Source organism: Labeo rohita, chromosome 11 (assembly GCF_022985175.1).
Source record: "Labeo rohita strain BAU-BD-2019 chromosome 11, IGBB_LRoh.1.0, whole genome shotgun sequence".
In the NCBI taxonomy this organism is placed as follows: Eukaryota; Metazoa; Chordata; class Actinopteri; order Cypriniformes; family Cyprinidae; genus Labeo; species Labeo rohita.
Genome location: NC_066879.1, coordinates 11,336,678 through 11,363,454, shown reverse-complemented (window position 1 = coordinate 11,363,454; position 26,777 = coordinate 11,336,678). Strand labels below are relative to the sequence as shown.

Below are 26,777 nucleotides of genomic sequence, written 5' to 3'. Positions count from 1 at the left end.
CGTTCTCCTCCCATTTCATTTTTTTTTTTTTCACACCATGTCCAGTTCTGCTCCAACCCTAATCAAACTCCTAAACCCAAGCTAATCAAGGTCTTCAGAATTACTTGTTAGCTACAGGCTAAATTCTGCATGAAGCTTGATCTCGAGAGCCAAAATTGCCCACCCCTGCCTTGTGAGCTCCGTAAATGAATGATAATGCAAGCAAAATCAGAATCTGGATAATTAGCATCTTCAAATATAGGCAGGAAGAAACAGAGTACAAAGCTCACTTACGGTTCATATGACCCAACAACCAGCTACAAAAAAACTGCAACCTATGGCAGACGGTCTGAGGACTCTGTATTAACATTTAAATGGTGTCTGGCCTCTCCTGAAGCCAGATAAAAGACCAGCTTTTATGCTGCTGTTCTGAAGCACTCAGGCGAAGATGATAAATTACCTGCAGAAGCTGTCAGGTCTGGAAGCTTGACCCGAAAGATGATGCTGTGCCGAATTGAGCGGCTCCCTTGTAGAGTTCTGTCTCTGAAGCACAGAACCTCCAGAACATCCAGCTGTGAACCCCTGGCATTCACACAGATAAACACACAGCACCATAAGCACACACAGTCTGACCTTAAACTTACCATTACAAAGAGGCAACGGCTAAAGGAGTACGCACAAAAGGAGCACTATGACATTTAACACTGAAAGCTGCAAAATGCAGCAATATTTCCAAAATTTTTTTTTTTTTTTTTTCTTTTCTATTTGGACATGTATAATGGTAACACCATGATTTTGGTTATGTGAGCATTGTAGTACCATGTTTTTGGGGCAGATGGACAAACTGGTGCATATAAAATAATGAAAGCTGACACACAGCTATACTCATTTAAACCAGCACTTTATTCTCTCGGGATTTATATCTATGCTGCGAAGATACTCTGCCTTTTAAAAGTCTGGGATTGGTAATATTTGTAATGTTTTTTTTTTGTTGTTTGTTTTTTTAAAGAAGTGTCTTCTGCTAATTAAGGCTGCATTTATTTGATCAAAAATACAGACAAAATTGTAATATTGTGACATTCTTTTTATTTAAAATAATGTTTTTCTTTCTACCTTAATATACTTTAAAACATTAGTTAATCCTCTGATCAAAACTAAGTTTTCGGCATCATTACTCAATTCTTCAGTGTCACGTGATCCTTCAGAAAATCATTCAAAATTCTGATTAATTATCAATGTTGGAAACTGTTGTGCTACTTAATATTTTTTTGAAACCTGTGATACTTTGTTTCAAGATTCTTTGATGAATAAAAAGTAAAAAAGAACATCATTTATTAAAACAGAAATCTTTTGTAACAATATAAGTCTTTATTGTCATCTTTTATCAATTTAACACATACTTGCTGATTAAATTTCCTTGAATCTTAAACATTTAAACAATAGTGCATATTGTTACAAAAGATTTCTATTTTGAATAAATGCTGCTCTTTTTAACTTTTTATTCATCAAAGAATCCTGAAAAAAGTATTACAGATTTCAAAAAAATATTAAGCAGCACAAATGTTTCCAACATTGAAAACAAATCAGTATATTAGAATGATTCTGAAGGATCACGTGACACGGAAGACCGGAGTAATGATGCTGATAATTCAGCACTGCATGACAGGAATAAATTCTATTTTAAATAGGGCTGTCAGTTTAACGTTAAAAAAAAATGTGATTAAAATATTTTAACGCAGTTAGCGCAAACTTATATTTCATATAGTACACTGTTGACAAATATGATGCAGGACAACAACCCCACGAATGCAGTTATGCCCTAAAATTCAAGATATTGGTACAAAAATGCCCCGTATGTGTTTTGTCTCATATTTATATATATCACATATCACACGATATCACAGGGGCAGCAAGAGCAATATGACACGAGTGTTGATTTTGTCCCATCTATTACAAGCTTAAATGTGATTTTATAAAACAGTTAAAAAAAAATAAGAAGTTGATATTGTGTTATATTTTACTCATAATATTATGTGTCTTTGCTCAATTTTGCAGAGAACATACTACCTTTCAAGCCTTTCAAGTCTCTGAGCAACACAGTGGTGTTTAGTTTATGAATGAATCCGCGTTTTGAACGAATTGTGTGAATCAATGATTCAAAAACCCATTCATAAAGTGAGCCGTTTACTTCATTCCTGAATTAATCAGATGTTTGAAGGAATTGAATGAATAAATTAATGACTCAAAGACATTTACTGCCACCTGCTGGCAGATTTAGTTACTCATTTAGAGTTTCATTTCATTAAACAATGATAATAATAATAGAATTTAAAAAACAGTTGACCAAAAAACAAAAAATTCTGTCATCATTTACTCACCCTCATGTCGTTTCAAACCTTTCTATTGTGGAGCATAAAAGAAGGTATTTTGAAGACTGTTGGTTACAAAGCTGTTTTGGACTTTCTTTGTATGAACAAAAAATACTGAGATTTTTCTCAAATTATCTTCTTTTATGTTCTATAGTTTAAATTACACAGTCGCAGCCTAAATGTTCGTGTGTAATAAATTCTATGTTGAATCAAATAAAATATTTCTTTCTAAAGCTATAATTTGTAATGTCTACTTGATACTTTCTCATTTAACACAAAAATAGCTTTAAATAATATTTTATTTTGCGATTAATTTGATTAATTAATCAAAACACTTTGTAACTAATCAGATTAAAAATGAATCAACTGACAGCCCTAATTTTAAAATATATAAACTTAGAAAACCATTATTTTTAAGCACAACAATATTTCACAATAGTTCTGTTTTTACTGTATTTTTGATCAAATAAACGCAGCCTTGGTGAGACTAAGAAACATATAAAAAAAACAAAAAAAACATTACAAAACTTGCTCTGTACTATGTGATCTAATAAAGTAACATGGTACTACTACCATTAGACATATCATTGTTTCAAGGTGTTACCATAGTATTTTTTTAAGGGTTTCCCGGCTTCATGACTAATAAATAAGCAACATCGTGCTGTATATAACTTAAGTGTATACTTATTAAACTTTATCAAAACATCAGTGGATCAACACCCTAGACTGGTCCAGGCAATGCAAAACATTCTCACAAAACCCAAGATATTAACAGATGGTTGGAAATCATACTTTCTCACATTTTTTAGTTGCGGAATAAGCATCTCAGAGTTTTAAAGTAACATCAGGAGGAAAGGAGTGGAGCTGTGGAAACAGAGCTATAATTTAACACCAGTGGGATGCGTGTTGGAAAAGCTCATTACAGACATACCATTTTTTTGCGAGGAGGATGAGAAAGTTTCGGAGAGGCCAGCCAGGATGTTGAGGCAGTGTGCATGGGTCATACACGCCCACAGTGATCTTCAAAACAAATCAGAACACAAGCCATATCATTCTGACATTCATTTCAAGTAATCTTCTTGGTTCACCATCTGTGGAACCTGATCAACTACCGCTGAACATAAATTTGACTCATTTCATACATACTGTAGTTCAGCTATTAAATATGGTAATCTACAGGATGCCATAAATGTTGCTGAAAGAATGTAAGTTAACCTGCAATACTTCATTAATAATCATAATCCAGTTTTATACTAGAAATTACCTTCTTTAGGTCTGGGAAGAAGGAGTTCAAGTCTTTTAGACGAGCAACTTCAACACTTTCATCTGTGTACTTGAGCAGAAAATGTGGAACTGCCGTCGTACCACTTGAGGCGCAAAGATTGTCATATGCCGTCTGCAAGCTTAATATCTGTGAAACAGATCAATTCAAAGCAATCAGCCCACCTCATTAACTCATGAAACACAAAGAAATGAAAGTTTATGCTTGGTTGGAAAATATTTAGTCAAGAACCGAAACGTATTTTAAAGGACAGTGGCTCCAAAATGAATTTTGAAGACTTAAGGCAAATATATGACAAACTGTATTTTCTAAGAACTAACTTTTATTTTGTCAAAGCCATCATCACTACAGTAACTTTTAACCAGCTGGTTTAAGGAAGGGTTGTGTAACTGTGAAATTAAAAAAAAAAAGGTAGCAAAGAGGATTTTATTAATTTGAATATATAATGGAATGAACTTCAAGGAAATTCATTTATTATAACTGAGTTTTGAGTTTTGAATTTAACTGAAGATGTTAATAAAAATAACACATACTTACTTCCTAGTGACTTGCTTATAGCTAAGATAGATATTTAATATAAGATAAGTATTTTGACAGAAAAAAAAATTTCCAAATACACTTTTTATGGCCTATATGATATTATGCATTCAAATAATTAACATTGAATTAAAAATTCTAATCAGCACATGCTTTCCATAATGCACTGACTAATGGCTCATTATCCTTTACACAAAACATCCTCGTCAGAAGTGAGTTATCAACGCAGGCTTTTTTTCCACACCTGTCTGGCAGAGAAACTGCGCTCTAATGACACCGGCTCCTGCACCAGCTGGACCCCCTCCAGAAAGCAAAGGGCAGGAAAGCAGAACCAATAATAGAAATGATATTTCTTCAGATCCTGGATAAACAAAAGGACCAGTCAGAAACAAATGGCTGAAAGGACATTAATTTCTAAGGATTTTTCTAAAATGTTGGCACACAAACCGCAAATGTCAAGAGGATGAATTTGTTTAGGATGGAAGAGTCTTCCAGCGCAGCCCCTGACTGAACAGCGCTCCAAATCTGTGAAAAAGACAGCATTACCAATATTAATTAAGCTGAAATTAGCTTAATTATTACCAGAAATTACAACCCCAATTCTGAAAAAGTTTCTGAAATGCCATAAAATCAAGAATATGTTATCTGTTCATTCTCTTTAAAGGAGTCATCAGATGCCCATTTTCCACAAGTTGATATGATTCTTTAGGGTCTTAATGAAAAGTCTATAATATACTTTGGTTAAAAATTCTCAATGGTTTTGTAAAACAACACCCTTTTTACCTTGTCAAAATTAGCTCTGCAAAAATCACCCCATTCTGAGGAATTGTTCCTTTAAATGCAAATGAGCTCTGCTCACCCTGCCCCTCTCTTCTCTCTGTGGAGTGACAAGCTGCTCTGAGAGATTGTTTACTTTTGCCACATTTAGCGCGTTTAGCCACGAAACTTGCTAACTAGCACGTTATTAGGAAAGGTGATTGCAGAGCTTCATTAAAAAAAAACCCTTATACTAACTTCTGCTGTAGGTGAAGCTGGATCAGGAATGATTTGCGCGAACATAGACGCATTTATGTAGATCGGGAGGCACATTCCCTTCACAAACAAATGTAATCCACTGAATCTTCAGCGGAGATGTCAGGAGTAAATGACGACCACTATGTTTATTATTACATCCAGCAACAGAACACCTCAATCGCTCAGTCTTACATCCCTGCTCCAGCATCGAAACAATGGAGGTCAGACTGTTACAGCTGATCTGAGGTAAGACGCTCATGTCAATCAACTAATGTGGGAGCGGCCTCTGTCTGGGATATTATTTTTACAGATTAATTAAAAACTACGGCATGGATTTTTATCATTATAGGGTAGATTTGTACATACACTGCCAACACACATTAATGTTTGCATCCGATGACCCATTTAACCTTTATTTAATTGACTAAAGTACAAATAAACATCTCCAATGTTTTTAGTGGCCAATTTTTAATTTTATTTTATAAATATAACCAAATTTTGATTTTCATGGCTGCAACACACTCCAAAAAAGTTGGGACAGAGGCATGTTTAACACTGTGCCACATCAACTTTCAGTTTAATTGTTTGGGAATTGAGGATACTAATACTTCAAGTTTTGCAAGCAAAATTGTTGTCCAATCTGGCTTCATAAAAAACTTCAGATGCTCAGCAGTCTGTGATCATGTTGCCTGATTCTCCTTTTCAGGATCGGTCATATATTTTCAATAGGACACAGATCTGGACTGCAGGCAGGCCAGTCTAGCACATTCAGGCTGTGTCTATGAAACCACGCTGTTGTAGCACATGCAGAATGAGACCTGGCATTGTTGCACCTGTACATATTCCAGTCACCAATGCCATTTGCTCTGCTGCACCCCCATACCATGAGAGTCGTTTGCATTTGCATCTGTTGCTGATGAAATCCTGGATGGTCCCTTTGGTCTTTGGTACTGAGAACTCGACGTCCATTTTTCCTAGAAGCAAGCTGAAACGTGGGCTCCTTTTATACCCAAGCATGATATCCTCACCCATTTCCATCTCACCTGCTTACTGTGAACTGTTTCAAATTTTTTTTTAATTTGGATATTCTACAAACTTTTCACTTTTGTTTTGCCTTTGTCCCAACTTTTTTGGAGTGTGTTGCCATGAAAATCAACATTTGCTTGTATTTACAAAATAAAATTAAAAGTTGGCCACTGAAAACATTGGATTTTTTTTCTTTGTACTTTAATCAATTAAATAAAGGTTAAAGATAATGAACAGATAACATATTCATGCTTTTATGGCATTTCATGAAACATCCCAACTGGAATTGGGGTTGTATTTATGATGTAGTTTATGCAAATGCAAACATTAAATATTAACACTCTAAAACACATTCTTGGGCAAAACCACTGAGCAGTACAAGTCCAAATGCATCTTACTTAATGCAAGGAATAGTTGACCCAAAAATGAAAATGTGCTTAGTCTCAGGCCATCCATGATGTAGATGAGTTTGTTTCTTCATCAGATTTGGAGAAATGTAGCATTCCATAACTTTCCCACCAATAGATCCTCTGCAGTGAATGGCTGACATCACACTTCCCCCAGTGAAAAAGCCCATCTCCTGTTGTCATCTCACATCAAAATCCACCCACATATTTGTTTAGAACTGTTTTGGCTTGTAAACGGTGCTTGATCTATGCATATTTCCCTCCTGATTCAGACTAGGTGACTTTTCTAACAGAGGAAGTGTGCTGGGTGATTTTATCAATTAATCTGAACTTAATGTTTTGCCGATTTTCTTTTTTTAGAAATCGAAGAATTGCGATTTTAAAATTTTAAATGGAAATATTGTGAGAAGTTAGACACCTCGAGCATACGCCAATAATAACTTACTTAACAGGTGATTTGTTTAACATTTACGTTATGTTGACAACTTGTGTGGTGCACTTGGAATAAAATTTTCTTTAACCAGAGGGTTAATAAAAAACAAGTTACCTGAATCACGTTGTAGTTACATTTTCAAGTTGATTAGTTAAAAAAAATCGTACAAAAAAAAAACCTTTTTGAAAAAAATCGAGATTTAAATATTTTGCCATATCACCCTAAGAGGAAGTGTTATTATAGGCGGTTTGAAGTTAAAAACGTCGTATTGATAGATTTGTTGCTCATAAACACAGCTTTTGGCTTCACAATATGTTAACTAATGGACTGGAGTGGTGTGGATTATGTGTGGATTATTGTGGTGTTTTTATCAGCTGTTTGGACACTCATTCTGATGGCACCCATTCACTGCAGAAGATCCATTGATGATCAAGTGATGGAATGCTATATTACTCTATATACTCTACATCTTCGATTGCCTAAGGATTAGTACATTTCTTTAAAAAAAAAAATCTAATAAACTAATAAAAGGTACATTTTATAGCCCTTCTTATGTAATGGAGAACGAGAGCCTATTAGATTCCAACGCTGGATAACAAAATAACCTTTTAAAAGCGTTAAGTACTGAGAAACCAAAATTCCCTTGATCTTTTGACATATAAGAGGTCATTGTACTATAAAAACATCCTGTAAGTTTCAAACTCAAAACTTTGTTGTTAGTCCAAAAACGGCTTATATTGAGAAGGCAGTCTGCCAAATGACAGCTTTTGGAATATTCTACTCTATGATGTAATAGTGTTGATAAGCGCCACCTCCACAGAAGAAGATCGACATCACTACCTGTTTAGCCCCGCCCACCGATTTATCCATAGTGTTTACCAGAGAGACGAACACGTAGAACTATGCAGAAACCAAACAATAAAGATGGCTCTGAAAACATCTGTGCATTGCCTTCCTTCTGAGTGGGTGAACTTTATTTTTAGAATTCGGTCCTTTGTTCACTTTACCATGGATTAATGTACAATTACCCATAGCGTCAGCGACGCAACGCTTATTTCCTTGTCTAAGGGAGCCGAGGTTACGTTAGTAACTGGAGCGACACAAGTCGACGCTGGATTCTCAAAAAGACCGAAACTAAAAGAGGATGCTGTGCCGACTATATTGGATCCATCGCAACCAGTGTGAGTAACTGTTTTCATTATGTGGTCACTATTGCTTTGTCTCTTCTTATAGATCATTTGGTGTGAATTAAGTAATTTATGCATTTTATACCTAAATCAAAGTGGCTACCTATGTGGAACGAATGTATTCTTTTAGCCAATCATAGCAGTGGGCGTGTACTTCTGAGTCTACAATCCGCCACGCCTATTCAAACAGAGCGTTCTGCTGAGAAGGTTAAAAACGGGACAGAACATAGCCTATTACTTCTAAATTATGATGTTTTTTGATGTACAAATCTTGATAACATTATAAGTGGATCTCAGTGAACAGAACCAAATAAAAAACCAAGACAGTTCATGACCCCTTTAAACCGCCTGCACTACATGGTTGAGAACACAACGCATAATACTACCATTCCTTTCAAAGCAAAAACATTGTGTTTATTAAAGATCGGGCCTTATTTGCAAAAGTCAGTGCTGTTTGGCCATGGCAATTTACATTGTGTTATTACCATTGTAGAAAGCTGGCAAAAAACAAAATTGTATTAAGATGATTAAAAATGGCAGCAGTAATTTATCAAATTATGAAGAAGGATGTTCAGCATCTAGATACGCAGTGAAAGAAAGCGCATAATTAATTTAGTGGATCTATGCAGCGAGCACAAATTAAATAAGCTATCAACAGGCACAATTAATTACGAGCGAATCAAAGCACTGCACCTCATTGGCTGCTTTATCCAGAAGAGCTTTCTTGTCAGTGGTTTTGAAGGCTTCTAATGTGTTGGTGTTGTACAGAGTTCCAGGGGCTGGAGAACAGCGAGCAGGCGTGGGTCCATCACTAAAACATAATTCATATACTACATTATTTATATTCAGGCAGCGTAACCTGTATCGTATACAAAATTAACAAGCTAGCTCTTTAACCAGGAAATGTTATTAGCTAACCACAACAACTTAGCATACTATGTGTTATGGTAAAATCACTGTAGTGTCTTGTAGCTGTCAGTGGCTTATTGTATTTTTATAGTATGCAACATGATAAAGGAAATGATAAATAAGAGTATCTAACAAAAAGAAAAGGAAAACTCTTCAAAAACACAGTTTAAAAACATATGCCAAGTTTTTAGAAATGTAATCTTTGTATTCATGTTCATTTTATACCAGCTAAATTCAGCTCTCACAATGTCATATGGCATAACTATCAAATTGCTTACTTTTTTTTTTTTAAACATAACTATGAATTGATAAATATCAAATATCATATGTTTTTGAATGGCTAGTTCATATGTATTCTCATTTTAAATATGTATTAACATTTTGAAAGTGAATTAAAATTAAAAATAGCTGTACAAGTGTTTTTGATTGTTCATGTTAACTATTGGAACTTTATTTTAATTTAACGTGTCCATTTCATGTAAAGAAATAGAATCTTATTTTAAATTAAATTTACCTATACAGTAAAAACCATAATAGAATTCTACAACAGAATTAATAGAATGTTAACTTGCCACATTATCTATATATAACGCACTTGTGTACCTTGTTCCCTATGCCTTTTGCACTGTTCTTTGACTTGAATGACAGAAAATCACCCTATTTTCATGACCTGAAGGGTCTATCTGTTTTATAATGTGCCTTTTTCTTTTTTGGAGAAAAGCAGTGTGGGTGCAGATGGTTGTGGGGGTCAGAAGTAGCCCCCTCATCACTTTTCCTGGCTCTATCAGATTACCGATCTGCAAATAGCTATGCTGTTTGGCCAGAGCAATTACTCAGCAGTCATAAATGTAAAATTAATTCGACTGAAACAATCCTTGAGGATTTAACTGGCAAGAAAAAAATCATTAATTTCACAAGTAACAGACGTGATATTGAGGCCATTATCCAAGGCTTTCAGAATAACCAACTACATTACACGCTATTAATATGCAAAACTTACACTTCAAATGCGCTGAACTCCAGTGTCAAGCGTGTCGGCAAGCCAACAGGATCACCTGCAATTTATAACAAATCATTTTCATTATATTACAGCTTAAATGTGGATCAAGTCAGACACTTTCGGCTGTGGAATATATAAATGAAACATTGGTGACATATACACCTGAAAGCAGAGTACTGCCACATTGACATCTACAGTATAACTGAACAGTATAACGTTTGCATGATGCTGATAATGTAAGCAGTCCAAGAGAAAATATCATACTGGCTGTTTAAGAAGTGGCAGGGAAACACAAAAGATGGCTATATTACAATAAAACGCTACTATACTACTATTAATATTTCAGCAGTATGCAGTATGTGCATGATTTGTACACATTTGCACCTACTACAACTGCCATACAACACTATTCCATTCTGGACTGCTGCTGTATTCAGAATGCAACACTAGCACATTACTGTCTGCATACCACAGAGACATTTTACAAATATACTTTCTTAATATTTCAGACAGAATGTATTGCATGTTAGTTCAGATCTATTAAAAAATATTAACAGATACAACCTCTGCTTTTAATTAGTGTTTAAATGTTTAAAAAATGCTTCAAAACTATTTTTCATTTTTAGTTTGTGTTACCAATGTTTCAAACAGCAGTATGATGAATTGTTGTCACATGACAAGTGTTTAAAAAAGCAATTTACTGTACATCCAGTTCTCCATACAGAAATTACAATTGCTATTATAATCTTTTTTTTTTTTTTTTTTTTTTTTTTTTTTTTGAAAAACGGCTTATCTTTGTCTAATCAAAGAATGAATCAAGACATACAGTAGAACTTAAAAACTGAATTACTATATGCACATTCAAGCGCAGTACTATGTATTTAAAAAAAAGACATTCAATAAGACTGAATATAGCATTTGATAAAAAAAAAAAGTGCTTTATTTTCCCTCTAATCATCAACAATAAAGTGACTTTCATTTTCAGGATCTAAGCAGTCTGTTCTGACGGAAGCCTGGCACTTAAGAGGCTGCTGCTGTCAAATCCCAGGAAAACATCTCTTTCATTATTAGTTTCCTCATACTGACCGTTATAGTAATAGCCTTTGATGTTTTTTTGGACTTTCATCTAAGCGGAAGTCGTTGAGTTTCTTCTGGGTGAGCTGATGCCAGAATCCTGCCTCCAGGGCACTGCAGAAGGGGGCAAACTGCAGCTTTGGGGCGGCTGCGCTTCTCTCTGTGGATTCACCTTCCATCAGGACTGATGCTTTTGACTCCTTATAAGAAACAAGATGTAGAAAATAAGATCAGGCATTTTTTAAGATTTTTTTTTTTTACCTTCAACATCATAAAAACACTACACATACAAATATTTTGCCTTAAAAAAATATAATAATAATAACAATTTAGGTTTTCAATTTCACTACTCTTCAGAACAAGTTTATAATTTATAGTGACAGCCAGCCAAGGCATATTTTCATCTTTGATATATCAAAATAAAATTTAATGAACGCTTTTTAAATGGTAAAATGTATTTCCAAAATATATTCCTCGGTGCTGATAGCCTGATAATATTTTTTTTATATAATAACACATACATTTCTTGTTCGATTAGATTTGTGGAAGTTAGTTAGATTTGTGGAAGAGGTTAGTTTGGAAGAAGTAGTTCCCTTTTCTCACTTCAACAAGTTTGGCTGTCTAAATTAATATGAGAATTAATATAGTACGAAGCTGACAAAATGTCTATACAGTTAATTATGTCATGCCAACGTAACAAAAGTCAAAACTGCGCTCTTTAGTACTGTGATATTAGTAAAACTGCTTCGGTAAAACCATTGAGTCTACACTGTGATCGTATGTTTGTTTTTTTACACACTGCAGCGAAAAGCACCGTATTGGAAATGTGATCTGCGGCATTTATAGTCATGTAAATGACAAACGAGGAGTCAGAGCGCCAATAAATACAAATGAGAGAAACATCCACTTACCAGACAAGCACTTCCTGGTTGATGTCATATGACCACTGTCAACTTGCGCGCATGCGCAGTCGGATTGTTTTATTATCGTAAGAGAGCTACCGCTTCACAAACGACTTTAAAATTAATCTAATAACAAACCAAGTACAGACAGAATGGTAGCCGTGGTGCAGTTTTCCCTTGTGTAACGACTAGTTAATGCTTTATCTCTAATATTTTGACAAGTGCTCTGTGAGCTTTAACGGTGTTAGCATACTAGCCTTTCAGATAAATGTTTTAAAGCGTCATATTACCCCACGACTCAAAACGATGTGGAAATGTGGAAATGCAGATAGCGTTAACCAGCTGCTTAAACGGTTTAGATGGGTGTCAAATCCTCTTGCGTTGTGTTAATGAATAAGTCTTAAGGTGCCAAAACCATCGAATAAAAGACAAAAACCCAAAACAAAAGAAAAACACAGACAATTAGACAAGAAAACACTGACAAAAATCTATAAACGCTGTTCCTTTTCATTTTAACCCTTTTAGATGAATCAGTTCCTAAGTCAGGTGCCGTGCAAAGCAGACGGGCGATACTGAACTATCCAGAAAGTCCAGACTGCTGCCTCAAACATATGACACATTTACAAAAGCTCTAATTGTGCTCTGGAGTCAGTCGAGATGAGCAGCATTCCTTCAGCATCCACTCTCTGTAGAGTCCTGTACTGGGACATCCTGTATGCAGAATCAAAGGATATTTTATCAGGAGGTGATTATGATTTAAAAGTCCTAGGCTAATCTAATTTAAATCATGTTTAGAGTAATGCATCAGTCAGGTAATGTAAGCCATCATCACAAATAAACAATAAAAATATGAAACTGTAAGTGTCATTGTATTTTCTTAACTCCTAAACATTCAACATGTTTGATTGTAAAGTTATTTCATCATGGTCATGATAACAAACCTAGTACCTTCTACAGCATTAATAATCTTAGTTAATGTTAATTTTAGCATTTATTAAAATTAAAAGTTAATTCACTGTGACATGAACTAATAATGAACAATTGTATTTTCATTAACATTAACAAAAAAATAATTCATACTATAATAAGTGTATTCTTCATAGTTTGTTCATGTTAGTTAATACATTATCTAACAATAACCAATGGAACCTTATTATAAAGTGTTACTGTAAAGCAATAAAGCAATCTCCACCCACAGGAATTGTTAATAATGCATGAAGACAACTTTATCTACCAACAGCAGTCACAAATAAAACAAGAATTTCAGTAACTTTAAGATCAAATAATACATTTACATAATTTATACACATACTTTAGCAAAAATGTTTGATATTTCTGTTCAACAGTGTTTATTTTATTTTATGTTTTTTTTTTTTAAACACTAACTTAAAAAGTTACTTTAAAAAGTTACTTAAAAATGTTTAAGGCATTAAAAACTCTTAATTCAGTGCAGAAAGTCATGGCATCAAATGTTGCATTTATTGCCACATTAAATTAAATCAAGATACATTTACTTGAGATGCAAAAGTAAAATGAAGTCTTCAAAAACAAGTTTATGCTTAAAACAAGAACAAAAAAAAAATGTGTCAATGGGGTTTTCAAATGAATTTCATTTTGCTGAGTCTGTTGGCAGATATTTGCTCTTGTTTTAATCACAAACTCACTTGCTTTTGATCAGTTTCACAGAAAACAAAGACTTCTAATTCTACTACATCATTTTGCTTCTCCAGTAAATGTATCTTGAATTTTCAAATTTCAGTTTTCGTTAGATATTTGCTTTCAAAAACCACACACAAAAGTACTGGCAAAAGAACTACTCTTTTTGAAAGTTATAGATTGAGTTGCATTTTCAAACAGAAGTGTTGCTAATACAACTCATTGTGTGCTTCTTAGATATTTAAATTTAGAGACCATACTAACATATTGTGTTCCCTTCGCTTTATTTCAGAAATGTTCTTTGCTTGGTCTTAAAATTGTCTTAAAGAATTCTTGCATTTACCTTCATACAACCTGCAGAAACCCTGTTAGATCAGCAAATGAAGAGTATCATTAAAACCATGTAAAACCATGTTACAATTAGAATGTAAACCTGTGATTTTCAAAAGCGAGTCATGCTTGTTAATTTTACATTTAATAGGTTAATCTGATAGGAATTAATGTTTAAATTAGAGGACATTCGCCACAACACATATCTCAGTTTATTTTAAGAAAGCCATCTGAGTCTGGTTATAGCAAAAAGAGCATTTTTGTTCAGTCTATCATGTGGTTTCATAGAAAGTGACAGGCACTAATTGAGGGCTGACAACGCATACTGTCACAAGAAAAAGAGAACTGAATGAGTCTAAGCACTGCTCTGCTTTATTATATATATATTATAATTGCATTTCCATAACTTGAATTCTTTGTAGTCTGTGTCATCACCTCATTGTTGCACAGGCCTGTAAAAAATACATTATGTTCGGAATGAATACCAGCATTCTGCCATATATTTTTAATTCATGTATTGTATGTGATACAGAGGCAATATGAAACAAACTTTATTGATTTTGTTTTCACATTTCGCCAGTTACTGGCGGCGTCTGAAAGCTATAAAAAGCTGCTTCTGAAAACAGCATGCAAAAGCACATCCGAATCCAATGATTGTGTCACATCCTGTCTGCTGATATACCTTTGTCTGACTGTTTTTTGAAGACAGCATAGATGAATCCTTCACTGCCTATATATCCTATAATAAGATATGGCATCTAAAAGCTACAGCTGGTGCTCATTTCAAGTGTTTTTGACCAAATTGCTCCACTTTTGATGTTATTTCTAACAAGTAATTAGTATTGTAGTAATAAAATGTCACCAAAGCTCTAATAGATAAAAATAGATTTTGTTGTAGATCATTCAAATTTCCTGCTGCCTCAGAAGTCTGTCCGAAGTGATTTTGTGAGGTTCCTTCATGTGCAAACACCGCCTGCAAAGACATTGCCTGATAAGGCAGCTAAGCAACAAGTCAGCTGCCAAAGCTTTTGGACACAGCCAGTCTAAAATGTATTTAACAATATAATTGTCTTCATATTTCCCAGTTTAATCAAATAATGAGTTACATTAGATGTTACATCTTATATAATTTTTCTTTAAATCATCACTGTTCATCATCATTTTTATTAAAAACAAAGATCAGGTGAAATGCATTGCATTGTATATCATCCATGTACACAGACAATTTGTGCATAGTATGCATACACCACACCATTGTCAAAACTACAAGGTCGCATGCCATTCTGAATATACTTGATTATCATACACCCAGAATTTCAATGTTTGCTTGAAGCTGTGGCATTTCCTGGCTATCTGCAGACATTGTGCATTCACTCCTGACCATACTCATATTTAATTAAACTGCCAACAAAATATATATCCACCGCACGTGCTACTTAAGCATAATTAATGCCAGGGCATTTTTAAACAACGTTCTGCGTTAAACACACCAAACCCAAGTTGTACTGACCATACATCACCCTCAGTGTTTCAGGTAATGTTATTTAAGTGTTGTTTAAATTAAAAGTTGTTACTTAACCATGATTACATCAGATGTAAGTGCTGAAACAGCAACGTCGTGCTCAAATACAGCCAGTTTTAAAAGGATAGTTCACCCAACAATGAAAATTCTGTCATTAATTACTCACACTCATGTCATTCCAATCCTGTAAGACCTTCGTTCATTTTAGGAATGCAACTACCATTTTGAAGGCCCAAAAATGTCGTAAGGACATCGATTAAATCGTCCATGTCACATTAGTGGTTCATCCATACTGTTATGATGCTACGCCCGGGCCAGTATCACTGTAGGGTGCCTTTTGGTGTCTTGTACATAAATAACTAATTTGCCATGATAATTTGACATAAAAATGACTATGAAATGTGTTATATTACACTAAGTTTTTATATTCATAACAAAAGTATTAGTTGGCTCTTGGCTACATATTCTCATTTTTCTTTTTTTTTTTTGTTTGGTGTCCCATGCACTGCTCATTAAATTTGAATGAGAGTAGAATATAGTCAAATCATACAATTCTCGTTCTCCTACTAATATTTTGTTAAATAAGAGATTACTCAATTTGAGTGGATTGATCATTTAGTAATAAAAATGATATTTTTATTTTATAAAAAAAGAAGAATTTGCCCTGAATGGTTGTCCACCCTGTCCTATTGGGGAATCCGCCCCTTTAAAAAAGGCAATCCCCTTTAGTGACATCAGGACAGCAGATTTTTTGTCTCTTCTGTGGCAAGAATTTCAACAGCTGATGTGAGTAAGTTGATGACTTTTAAATTGACAGTTTTTTTCATATGAGTTTGCTTACATGCTTTTCCTAAGTTTAACATGTCCCCCTTGTTGGCATAAAATGTACTGGAAGTGATTAGAATACAGCATTTTCAAATTATGTACGTTTAAATATACCAAATTCTCTTTAAGAACCAGACTAGCTATTGTAGGCTATAAACTAATGTGCTAATTGAAGCTCAAAATGTTCACCCTGTCGTTGTTCCAAAATGTCCACCCTGTCGGCCACTTAGACTTAATAGGGTGGACATACACATGACAGGTTGGACATAGCATTCATTTGTATATCAATGTGATTGAGAATGTAATTATAATATTCATCATTATATATATATATATTTATATATTTTTTTAAGTTGAATAAATGTTTCATTGTCATATTTTGTCATGCTCTGTGTGTTCTGCTTTATGTGTCCACCCTGACAGGTGCTGGTCCACCATCTGTCATCTTGAAATTTTAAAATAATATTTTAAGTAATAATTCAATCATATCTATATAATCCAGTGTGTTCAAAAGCTAGGTGTGGGGGCAATATAATAAATAACAGAAAACTGCATCCAAATATCGCAGTTTTCTCCAAATAAGAAAAAATACATGTATTGTATGAGTTTGTTTAAAAACACATGGTTTACATAAAATCTTTTATGTATTTATAATTTGCAATGAAAATGTATTTCACAGTAATACATATACATGACAGGGTGGACATATCATATGGTTTATGCTTTGAATAATGGCCCATAATTATCTAAAAATCTGTGACCAAAATTTTTGGGTATTGTGAGGGTTGAAAGGCACTCTTTGGTGATATTGACCCGCCTTAAAGAACGACTTTATGCAACAGTTTCTTTTTTTACACATGCATGGTACAACAGAAGAGAAGAAATTGTTGAATAAAGTTGTTATTTTTGTTTTCTTTGTGCACAAAAAGTATTCTCGTAGCTTCATAAAATTAGGGTGGACCACTGATGTCACATGGACTATTTGAACAATGTCCTTACTAGCTTTCTGGGCCTTGAACGTGGTAGTTGCGTTGCTGTCTATGCAGGTTCAGAAAGCTCTTGGATTTCATGTAGAATATCTTAATTTGTGTTACAAAGACGAACAAAAGTCTTACGGGTTTGGAACGATATAAGGGTGAGTATTTAATGCCAGAATTTTCATTTTTGAGTGAACTAACCCAATACTCTGGACTGAAGCAGTTTATCATAGAATCTGATGCAGATTGCAGACATGTCAAACCGACGCTCGGCAATAAATAATAAAATTGCTCTGTACTTACAAGATCTCTGATGCCCAAAAATAACACAAGCATGGCAGATGCACTGAACTACCAACGTACAAATGTGTCACGAGAAACACTTGAGAAAACACCAATGCAGCAGGCGTGCTAACAGTTTATCATGTCTCCAAAACTTCATCTATTAATATGAAATATCTTTTTGAACACCCTTTTGAAGTTTTCATTGCACAGTGGGTATATGAAGGGATTCAGGGTGGAGTTGATGTACCCTAGCCAAATTGTGAACATGTGAAGGTCATGATGGACACAGGTCTCACACAAGGCCATGACCATGAAGGTGATGAAGTATGGGATCCAGCACACCATAAAGACACCAATGATGAAGCCAAGCTGCCTGGCGGCCTTTCGCTCCTTTCGGATGCGCATGCTGTGGATGCTCTGCTTAGATTGCTCACAAAGCTTTTGCCATGTTTGTTTGATGGGGAGCGCATTGGAGGCGTCCAGCGGAGGGCTGTTCTCAGCCCATGGTGATGGCGGTGACGGTGGAGTGCTGTGATTGCAAAGAACTGTGGTGTAATTGTGAATATCCACAGTTGGTGCACTCTCACAAATGTTACCAACAGAGTTCGGCACTAACACATTACAGTCGTTCGCATTTATGAACGTTTTGGGCTGAGTGTTATTCTCGGACTGCAGAAAGGCAAGAGATAATGCTGGCGGGCCTTCGGCGATGGTTTCCCCATCATCGCTCTGGAACGAAATCTCGTTAGAGTCTTGTACACTCTTTCTTATGCGTTTCGAAAGACTGAACATTGGTTTCTTCTTGTAACAACTCTTTCTCTTTGTCTCAGATAAGGAATCTGTATTGTCCTCGTTGTTGTCCCTTGAGTTGTAAGGCTGCTCCAAACTGTACTGATCCAACAGTCCCTCGTTCTGAGAATACGCTTGTGACGCAAGACTCTCTCTCTCCGAGGCTTTGGTTATCTGCAGCTGCATTCCATTATGTAATGTATCATCCACTTCTGTTTTCACCATCGGACCAGCGAAGTTCTCCCATTCTCTGTAATGATCGCGAACTGCGATAAAGATCTGCGAGTAGAACAGAAGCATCAGAAAGGAAGGAATGTAGAAGTTGAGGATGGCTGTCAGAACTTTGAACCAGGTCACAAAGCGGAAGTCCGTGTCACACTGGTTCTCCAGCTCTGGCTTCCTGTCGACCTGAGCAAACATCCGCCACCCCAGGATGGGAATGATCCAGGTCATGGAGAGAAGCCATGCGCTACAAATCAACAACGTTGCTCTTCCTCGTGTCCGATACTTTAGGTACTGTAAGGGGTGGCGTACGGAGCGGTACCTGTCCAAGCAAAGAATGAACAAACTGAAAATGGAGGCTGTGCTTGCCACATAGTCCATGACCAGCCAGAACTGGCAAATAACATGACCCAGTTTCCACTCATCCTCAAGGAGGTAGACCAGATTCAAGGGCATGACTGTAGCCCCAACAATGAGGTCTGCTATGGAGAGGCTGACAATGTAGAGGTTCCCAACAGTGTGCAAAGTCCGTTCCTTTCTTACGGCAAAAAGTACCAGCAGGTTCATGATAACCGTCAGAAGGGACAGTGTGCCAAGCAGAATACCCAACACTGCATTGTTCATGTGATGGTGGAATGGGGCGGATGCATTCAAAAGACTTGTAACGTTGGGCTCGGGAGGTTCTTGAAGAATTCTCTTGACTTGACCGTTTGTCGTGGTAATTATCGTAGTCGTCTCCATTGGGCAGTCCGACGTGTCACATGATGTCAAAGTTGTGAGAAAGCACATAGTCACTTTGGGTTTTAAAATTCATATCCACATAATGGAGCTTCTGAAAAACAAAACCAAAGAGAATGCATCACACTGAATTCTCGTGCATATTGATGAGTGATTCACTACAATGAATGAAGAAATCCATATTTCTGCCAGTGAGTTGTGTGCACATGTCTGAAATGTCATGTCCTTACGACAGCACAGACGCAAGAAGGTTCATTAAGAAGCAGTCACTGAGACCATGGATGTTCAGAAAATATGTGAGACACACATTGTCTCGTTGCTAAGAGAAATGGTTTCTATCCATAAATAAAATGTTACACCTTAACAAAGCCTTGCTTGTGTCTTGTCTAGCCTCTCATCTCAGGTTAGATCGCTGGTCCGTCTCTGTTTTGCTCTTCATAGTAATTATAAAGCGCAAATTTGCACAAATTTATTTTTATTTTTATATTTATTTATTGAATGTCACTGGATTTGCAGTGTGCCAAATTTGGGTAACAGGAGTACATTTGTGCAACCATACTAGAATGTGATCTATGCCCATGGAGTACAGAGGTAGCATTTTATTAATGTTTTATTAATTTCTACATTTTTTTAATAATTGATTTTCCTGTTGTTTCAAACTTTTATAACTTTGTTTCTTCCATGGAGAAGTTCAGTAAAATTTCCAAGCTGCTCTGAATAGGTTTGAATACTTTGATAAAAAAAGCAAAAGGTTCATTAATGACACACAAATACTGTATGATATAGCTTCAGAAGACTTGAAATATTGCACATATGTCATTTGGACCACTTTTATACTGCTTTTTGGAGCTTGATAGACCCTGGTCACTGTCTACTTGTTTATGGAAAATATTAGTGTTTTAAAAATGTGTACATGTGTGCTTCACAAAGTAAAGAAGGGGTTAGACACCTAGGCTAAGTTGTTTACACAACAGTTTAACATTAATGCATAATGATCATTACTACTGATTTTTATGTTTCTGAGGAAAAGCTCTTTTTAAATCTGAACACATGGCATGTTACAAAATAGGTCATTAATCATGATGTTTCTCCTAAATTGTGTTATATCTAAAAAATAACATTAGGAAACACTGAAAAACTAGAATTATCTTACCATCGCACCGTATAAGAACATAAAATTGAAGCACATTAGTCTGATTTACGGTTTTGTATAAACACAAAGAATGACCATGAAGCCACACGTATACTTACGCCAAATATTTATGCATTTCTGTAAACATGAGAGCTTAAAGGTTTACAGCGTTGCCCTCAGTTTTTCTAGATTCTCCAAACAGATTTGTAATGATTTCTCGAAGCATATTGTGGAGAAAACCCAAACTAGTGATGTTCTTCATCACACTAATGCGCCACGAGTAAAACTTACAAGCGTCAATCGTTTTCTGCAGAGTTTTGCGTAAAATGTGCGTAAAATCTCTCGTCTTTTAGTGACAAGCCGATATGTCTTTCTCATAGGATAAAGATAACCGAAAGGAAAGCGATGAATGTTGTCCGTGTGGAAGCTGCGGTTCAGTCGACACCTGTGGAATGTCCGTCATCTGTGCGTAAAGTCGAATAATTCTAGCCTATATATAAAAAAGCGCGGTGTTTGTCCATCAATCACAAGAGTAAATATTAGTCACTTTTACATAACTGATTGTAGTGCTTCTCTTGAGTGACATTAATTTAGCTCTGAATGTGATTAGGATATAATAAGCACGAATGGAAACTTACCCTTCCGACTTGGAGTAAATTCCCGGCAGGAACGATGTTATCTCCACAGAACTGGACGCTGACTGACGATTTACTGCCCTGAAGAGTCTCATGAATGTCTCATGGATGTCTCATGTATGGACCGGTCTCTCTCTCACACACAAACAGAGAGAGAGAGAGAAACGGAAGGAGAGAGAGAAATCCATTCTTCATATTCTGTTCTTTCTTTCTGTCTTTCTTTCTTTCTTATTACAGTGGCCTTTGTATGGCCATTTACAAGTGAAATCAAAATATACCTTGCAAATCTGCAAAATGTTAATTATTTTACCAAAATAAGAGGGATCATACAAAATGCATGTTATTTCGTCATTTAATACTGACCTGAATAAGATATTTCACATAAAATACATTTAAATATATAGTCCACAAATAATAGTTAAATTTATAAAAATGACCCTGTTCAAAAGCGTACATACACTTGATTCTTAATACTGTGTTGTTACCTGAATGCCACAGCTGTTTTTTTTTTTTTTTTTTTGTTTGTTTGTTTTTTTTTTTTTGGGGTTTTTTTTTTTTTTTTGGGAGATGGTTGTTCATGAGTCCTTGTTTGTCCTGAACAGTTAAACTGCCAGCTGTTCTTCAGAAGACAAAATAAGTTAAATTTACCCTGATCTTCAAATTCAAAAAATTTTCACCCCCCGGCTCTTAGGGCAAATCATACAGTCATTGTTGGAAATCGTTCAAATACACAAAAATGCTGAAAAACCAAAGAATTTGTGGGACCTGAAGGATTTTTCTGAAGAACAGTTGGCAGTTTAATTGTTTGGGACAAACAACGAACTCATGAACAACTATCACTAAACAAACAAAACAACAACAACAACAAAAAACACAGCTGTGGATCATTCAGGTAACAACACAGTATTAAGAATAATATGTAAGTAAGTAAACTTTTGAACAGGGTCATTTTTATAAATTCACTATTATTTTCTTTTGTGGACTATATGTAAACATCTTATGTGTATATATCTAATACAGGTCAGTACTAAATAAAAATAACATGCATTTGGTATGATCCCTCTTATTTTGTTAAAATAATTAACATTTTGCAGATTTGCAAAGTGTATGAAAAATTTTGACTTCAGCTGTTTTGCATTCATTTAAGTGCCAGAACAGTCTAAAGGCAACAAAAGTTGTTCACACTTCATAATCATTCTTTACTTAATAAGTCAGTAAAAGCAATTTATATGAGTATATGAAAATATATTAATTTGACCATAAATTCCTGAAAATACGAACCATATTTTAAGAAATATCTTAGCTTACATAATTAGTTGTTCCTAGGAAGAAAAGACAGAGCTTTTCTAAACGGTTTATAAATCTCTGTCTGTATGTCAACTTGTTTTCTTTCAGTTGGCAATTAGATGATGAGAAAATATTAATACTATCTCCCTATGCTAACTATATGTTAATACTAAAAAAAAACTTCATAGCAATACTGTTTGGCAATATTTTCATTAAAAATAATTAAATCTAATGCATGTTGTAATGACAATAATGACACCTCAAATCTTGTGACAAATGTAAATACATGGTTTATTTGGTCCTTAAAAACAGACCAAATTTTTCATTATGATCTCATAATTTCTTGCTGTAATGTGCATTGTAAAATTAAGCGATGTTAATAAGTGCAGAGGAGCAAATGCTATGTGCTATTTTTAAATAATGAAAGATGATGGAACAACAGAAAAAAACAGATGATGAAGCAGGACATGCAGTGTCAGTCCAAGACTTCTGGGGGCCCTAAACAAAAACCTGTCTGTGCATTCATAAAAACCCCAAAATGACCCCCAACCCCTTTAACCTGTTCTTTCAGATCAGTTTCACTGTCAGCAAATAACAGTGAACTGAAACAGTCAATACAATAAAAAAAAAGAAAATTACAAACAATAAGACAAACAGAAAAAAAGATATAAATAAAAAAAACAATTTATCCCATAATAGCCTGCTATACAGAAACTGAATGAAGTAATCAAATGTAAAATAAAACACTGCATAATCTGAAGAGCAGTGAATGATTTTCTCGTTTTCTATTCTTGTTAGCTTAAAATTAATGGCACAGACAACAGCAGGTTTATACAATAGGATCCTTTCAAGGAATGCACAGATCTAATAGGTATACTGACAAGCATTTGATTACTTTTCCAACCATTTATGTTTTTATGTTCAAACTGTGTAAAAGACTCGGGCTAAAGCTGATTTGCAGGGGGAGCATCACGATGCCATCGATTGTGAGCATTTGCCCAATCAGTTCTGTTACGATGACAAACTGCAGTCAGGTCGAGACCCCGATGAGGATGACGAGCATGCAGATGAGCTTCCCTGAGATGGTTTCTGACAGTTTGTGCAGAAATTCTTTGGTTATGAAAACCGATTGCTGCAGCAGCTGTCCGGGTGGCTGGTCTTAGACAATCTTGGAGGTGAAGATGCTGGATGTGGAGGTTCGTGGTCTGCGGTTGTGAGGCCGGTTGGATGTACTGCCAAATTCTCTGAAATGCCTTTGGAGACGGCTTATGGTAGAGAAATGAACAATTCATGGGCAACAGCTCTGGTGGACATTCCTGCAGTCAGCATGCCAATTGCATGCTCCCTCAAAACTGGCGACATCTGTGGCATTGTGCTGTGTGATAAAACTGCACATTTTAGAGTGGCCTTTTATTGTGGCCAGCCTAAGTCACACCTGTGCAATAATCATGCTGTCTAATGAGGTGGATGGATTATCTCGGCACAGGCGAAGTGCTCACTAAGACAGATTTAGACCGATTTTTGAACAATATTTGAGAGAAATAGGCCTTTTGTGTACATAGAAAAAGTCATAGATCTTTGAGTTCAGCTCATGAAAAATGAGAGCAAAAACAAAAGTGTTGCATTTATAATTTTGGCCAGTGTATTTTCAACTCTTGAAATCACAGTGACATAACACTCAAACCTAATCCTTAATCAAAGGTAAAGGAATAAGTCGACTGACAGGATGTACATAAGACTTCCCTTTGATTTCGATTTCAGCAACTCTGACACGGCCGTCCTTGACCAAGAAAGTCTTTAGTACTTTACCAATGGGTCATAAAGCACGGGGAAGTCGAGGGTCTAAGACCAGAACTATATCAGAATTCTCCAAGTTACCTTGATCTTGCTGCCATTTCTGGCGGACTTGTAGTTTTGGCAGATAATTCCTAATAAAACTGGTCCAAAATTGATCTGCCAAAACCTGGCTATGTCTCACCTTCTCTGAGTTAAAACATTAGAATCTGTATATATAACTTGAGGTACTGAAGCATCTTGCCATCCCATAAGGAGCAAATTAGGAGTGACAGGATCCAAATTAGCATTAGAAGAGACATATCCTAAAGGTTTGGAATTCAATATTTCTTCAACTTCCACCAATACAGTTGTTAGCACTTCCAACAACTTGACTTCCTAAGCAATTCCTTTGGATTTCCCTCTCCCACGTTCCTCCAAAATGTGGAGTATACGGAGGATTGTAGGTGAATTAGATTTGATGATTCCACAACATATCTTTTTTAAAGACTGGACTTAACTGGTAAAAAGGCATACTTGAGTTCACTTTCACCCCCATGAAAGTTAGTTCCTTGTTCACAGATCGCGTCATAAGGTAGTCCTCTACGAGGTACAAAGTGACGCAGTGCCATTAAAAAAACTATCAGCATCAAGACTTGTCAGTAATTCCAAATTAACGCATCTAGTAGTCTGACATTTGTAAAGTAATCCCCATCGTTTCTCAGTCTTGTGACCAGACTTTATCACAAATAGTCCAAAACAGTCCCTGTGGACCAGAAGGGAGGCTTGAACATATTGAACTTAGATGGAGGAAGATCAGCCATCCTAGAAATTGTTGGTTTCCCTTTCCTATTTGACACATTCCAGACACGTTCTTTGATATTTCTTCACAGCTTGTCTACCTTTTAAAATCCTGTAATTGTGTCTAAGAGGAATGTCTTTGTCACGAATCTGGTCGGTGTCCCGCTGTCCGCTCACCACCAGATGTCACTCTCGCCCTTTCACACACAGACTGTTGCACCACACCCCGGACTACATTTCCCATCAGCCATTACACTTGACCCACGACCAATCAGCGGCGCTATAAAAGCCCCGGACTTTCCATGCTAGTCACGGATTGTTAGATTGTATTGTTGTTGTGTTAGCGTTCCCTGGTTTCTGGTTCCCGTGTTTTTGACTTCTCGCCTGCTCTTTCGTTTACGTCTGTCTAGCCGCCTGCCTTGGATTATCGCTCTTGTTATCTGGATTATTCTCTCGATCGCCTTTGTTATTCCTGTTTGCTCCCGTCTCGACCTTGCCTGTACGACCATGTCTTTGTCTCATCCCAATAAAGGCTTGCATATGGATCCGCTCGCCTCTCGTCCCTCACTCCGTGTAACAGAACAATCCGTCAACAAGGATCCAGCAGCTCAGAACCCCGCAGTACAGATCATGCTCCTCAAGCAAGGTGAGCGACCAGTTGAAAAGTTTGTCATGGACTTCTACGCATTAGCACAGCAGACTTCGATGAGTGATCTGTGTCTGATGATTTTTTTCCGTGGAGGTCTCTCTGAACCTTTCGGCTCCTTAATGCCAATGTATCAGCCCCAGTGGACGATAAGCCAATATCTGAACATTGCACTCCAGATCAGCGGTTCCTTGCTCACTGTGGGTGTCGCGGGGAAGCAACGCGACATCGCGGTAACGCCGGCAGCGCAACCGGCCCGTGTAATGGCGGCCGTGCCGGTGCTCGCTCACCAGATGACGGCCGCGCCGGAGCGCGTTCATACCACAGCAGCGACAACAGAGCCTGTGCACAAAGTAGCGGCGACAGCGGTGCCCGTTCACAAAATGGCGGCCGCGTCGGAGCGCGTCCACACAATGGCGGCGACGGCGGAGCCCGCTCACAAGATGGCGGCGATCACAGAGCTCCGTCACGTCACAGCTGCCATACAAAAGCCATTTAAAGGTACAGTTACATTTCCTGAGTCAAGTCAAGTTTCCAAATCGAGTCAAGTTGCAGCTCTGTTTCCTGAGTCCAGTCAAGTTTCTGAGTCAAGCAACATTACAGCTGCTGTTTCTGTGTCAAGTCAAGTTACAGTCATCGTTCCCGAGCCAAGCACTGTCAAGATGGCTGCCACGCCAGAGCCACTGCACAAGATGGTTGCCACGCCAAAGCCTCCGCCTGCTAAAGCCCCGTCAGTCAGGCCGGCGCCCGCTAACGCCACGTCAGCCAAACCACAGCCTGCTCAGGACATCTCCGTCAAGTCACAGCCAGTTCACGCCATGTCTTCTGCTCCTGAGTCTGCACCCATCATGGCCGCCCTCCCTGAAGCAGTTCCCGAGTCAAGCAAAGTCACAGCCGTGGTTCCTGAGTCAAGTCACGTACCGCCTGACATCCCAAGATCGCGGCCTATCATGATGGCACATGTGCTGGATTCACCCCTGATGGCTGTACGGGCAGCTAAAATGGCGCTCCTTCACGTCGCGGCTGCTACCCCAGGGTCA

General features: G+C 36.6%; 2 protein-coding genes across 2 annotated transcripts in view; both read right to left on the bottom strand.

Moving 5' to 3' along the window:
* Positions 1–12,106, bottom strand: part of atg7 (ATG7 autophagy related 7 homolog (S. cerevisiae)) — a 126,493-nt gene extending 114,387 nt beyond the window's left edge. Inside the window, 10 exon segments of the mRNA XM_051123117.1 lie at positions 440–561; positions 3,280–3,368; positions 3,613–3,759; positions 4,412–4,528; positions 4,615–4,692; positions 8,928–9,045; positions 10,144–10,198; positions 11,230–11,257; positions 11,259–11,417; positions 12,032–12,106. Of these exon segments, the coding sequence (XP_050979074.1) occupies positions 440–561; positions 3,280–3,368; positions 3,613–3,759; positions 4,412–4,528; positions 4,615–4,692; positions 8,928–9,045; positions 10,144–10,198; positions 11,230–11,257; positions 11,259–11,417; positions 12,032–12,067 (949 nt within the window). The 5' untranslated portion in view covers positions 12,068–12,106.
* Positions 12,107–14,783: 2,677 nt separating this feature from the next.
* Positions 14,784–21,303, bottom strand: hrh1 (histamine receptor H1). Its single transcript, XM_051122207.1, has 2 exons — positions 21,234–21,303; positions 14,784–19,557 (listed from the first exon to the last, which is right to left on the bottom strand). Exon 2 carries the CDS (start codon positions 19,512–19,514, stop codon positions 17,868–17,870), a length of 1,647 nt encoding a protein of 548 aa, XP_050978164.1. The 5' UTR covers positions 19,515–19,557; positions 21,234–21,303; the 3' UTR covers positions 14,784–17,867.
* Between the last annotated feature and the right edge of the window lie 5,474 nt (positions 21,304–26,777).

Coding starts and splice junctions, on each gene's coding strand:
- hrh1 (XM_051122207.1), bottom strand. CDS start 19,514: ATGTGCTTTCTCACAACTTTGACATCATGTGACACGTCGGACTGCCCA.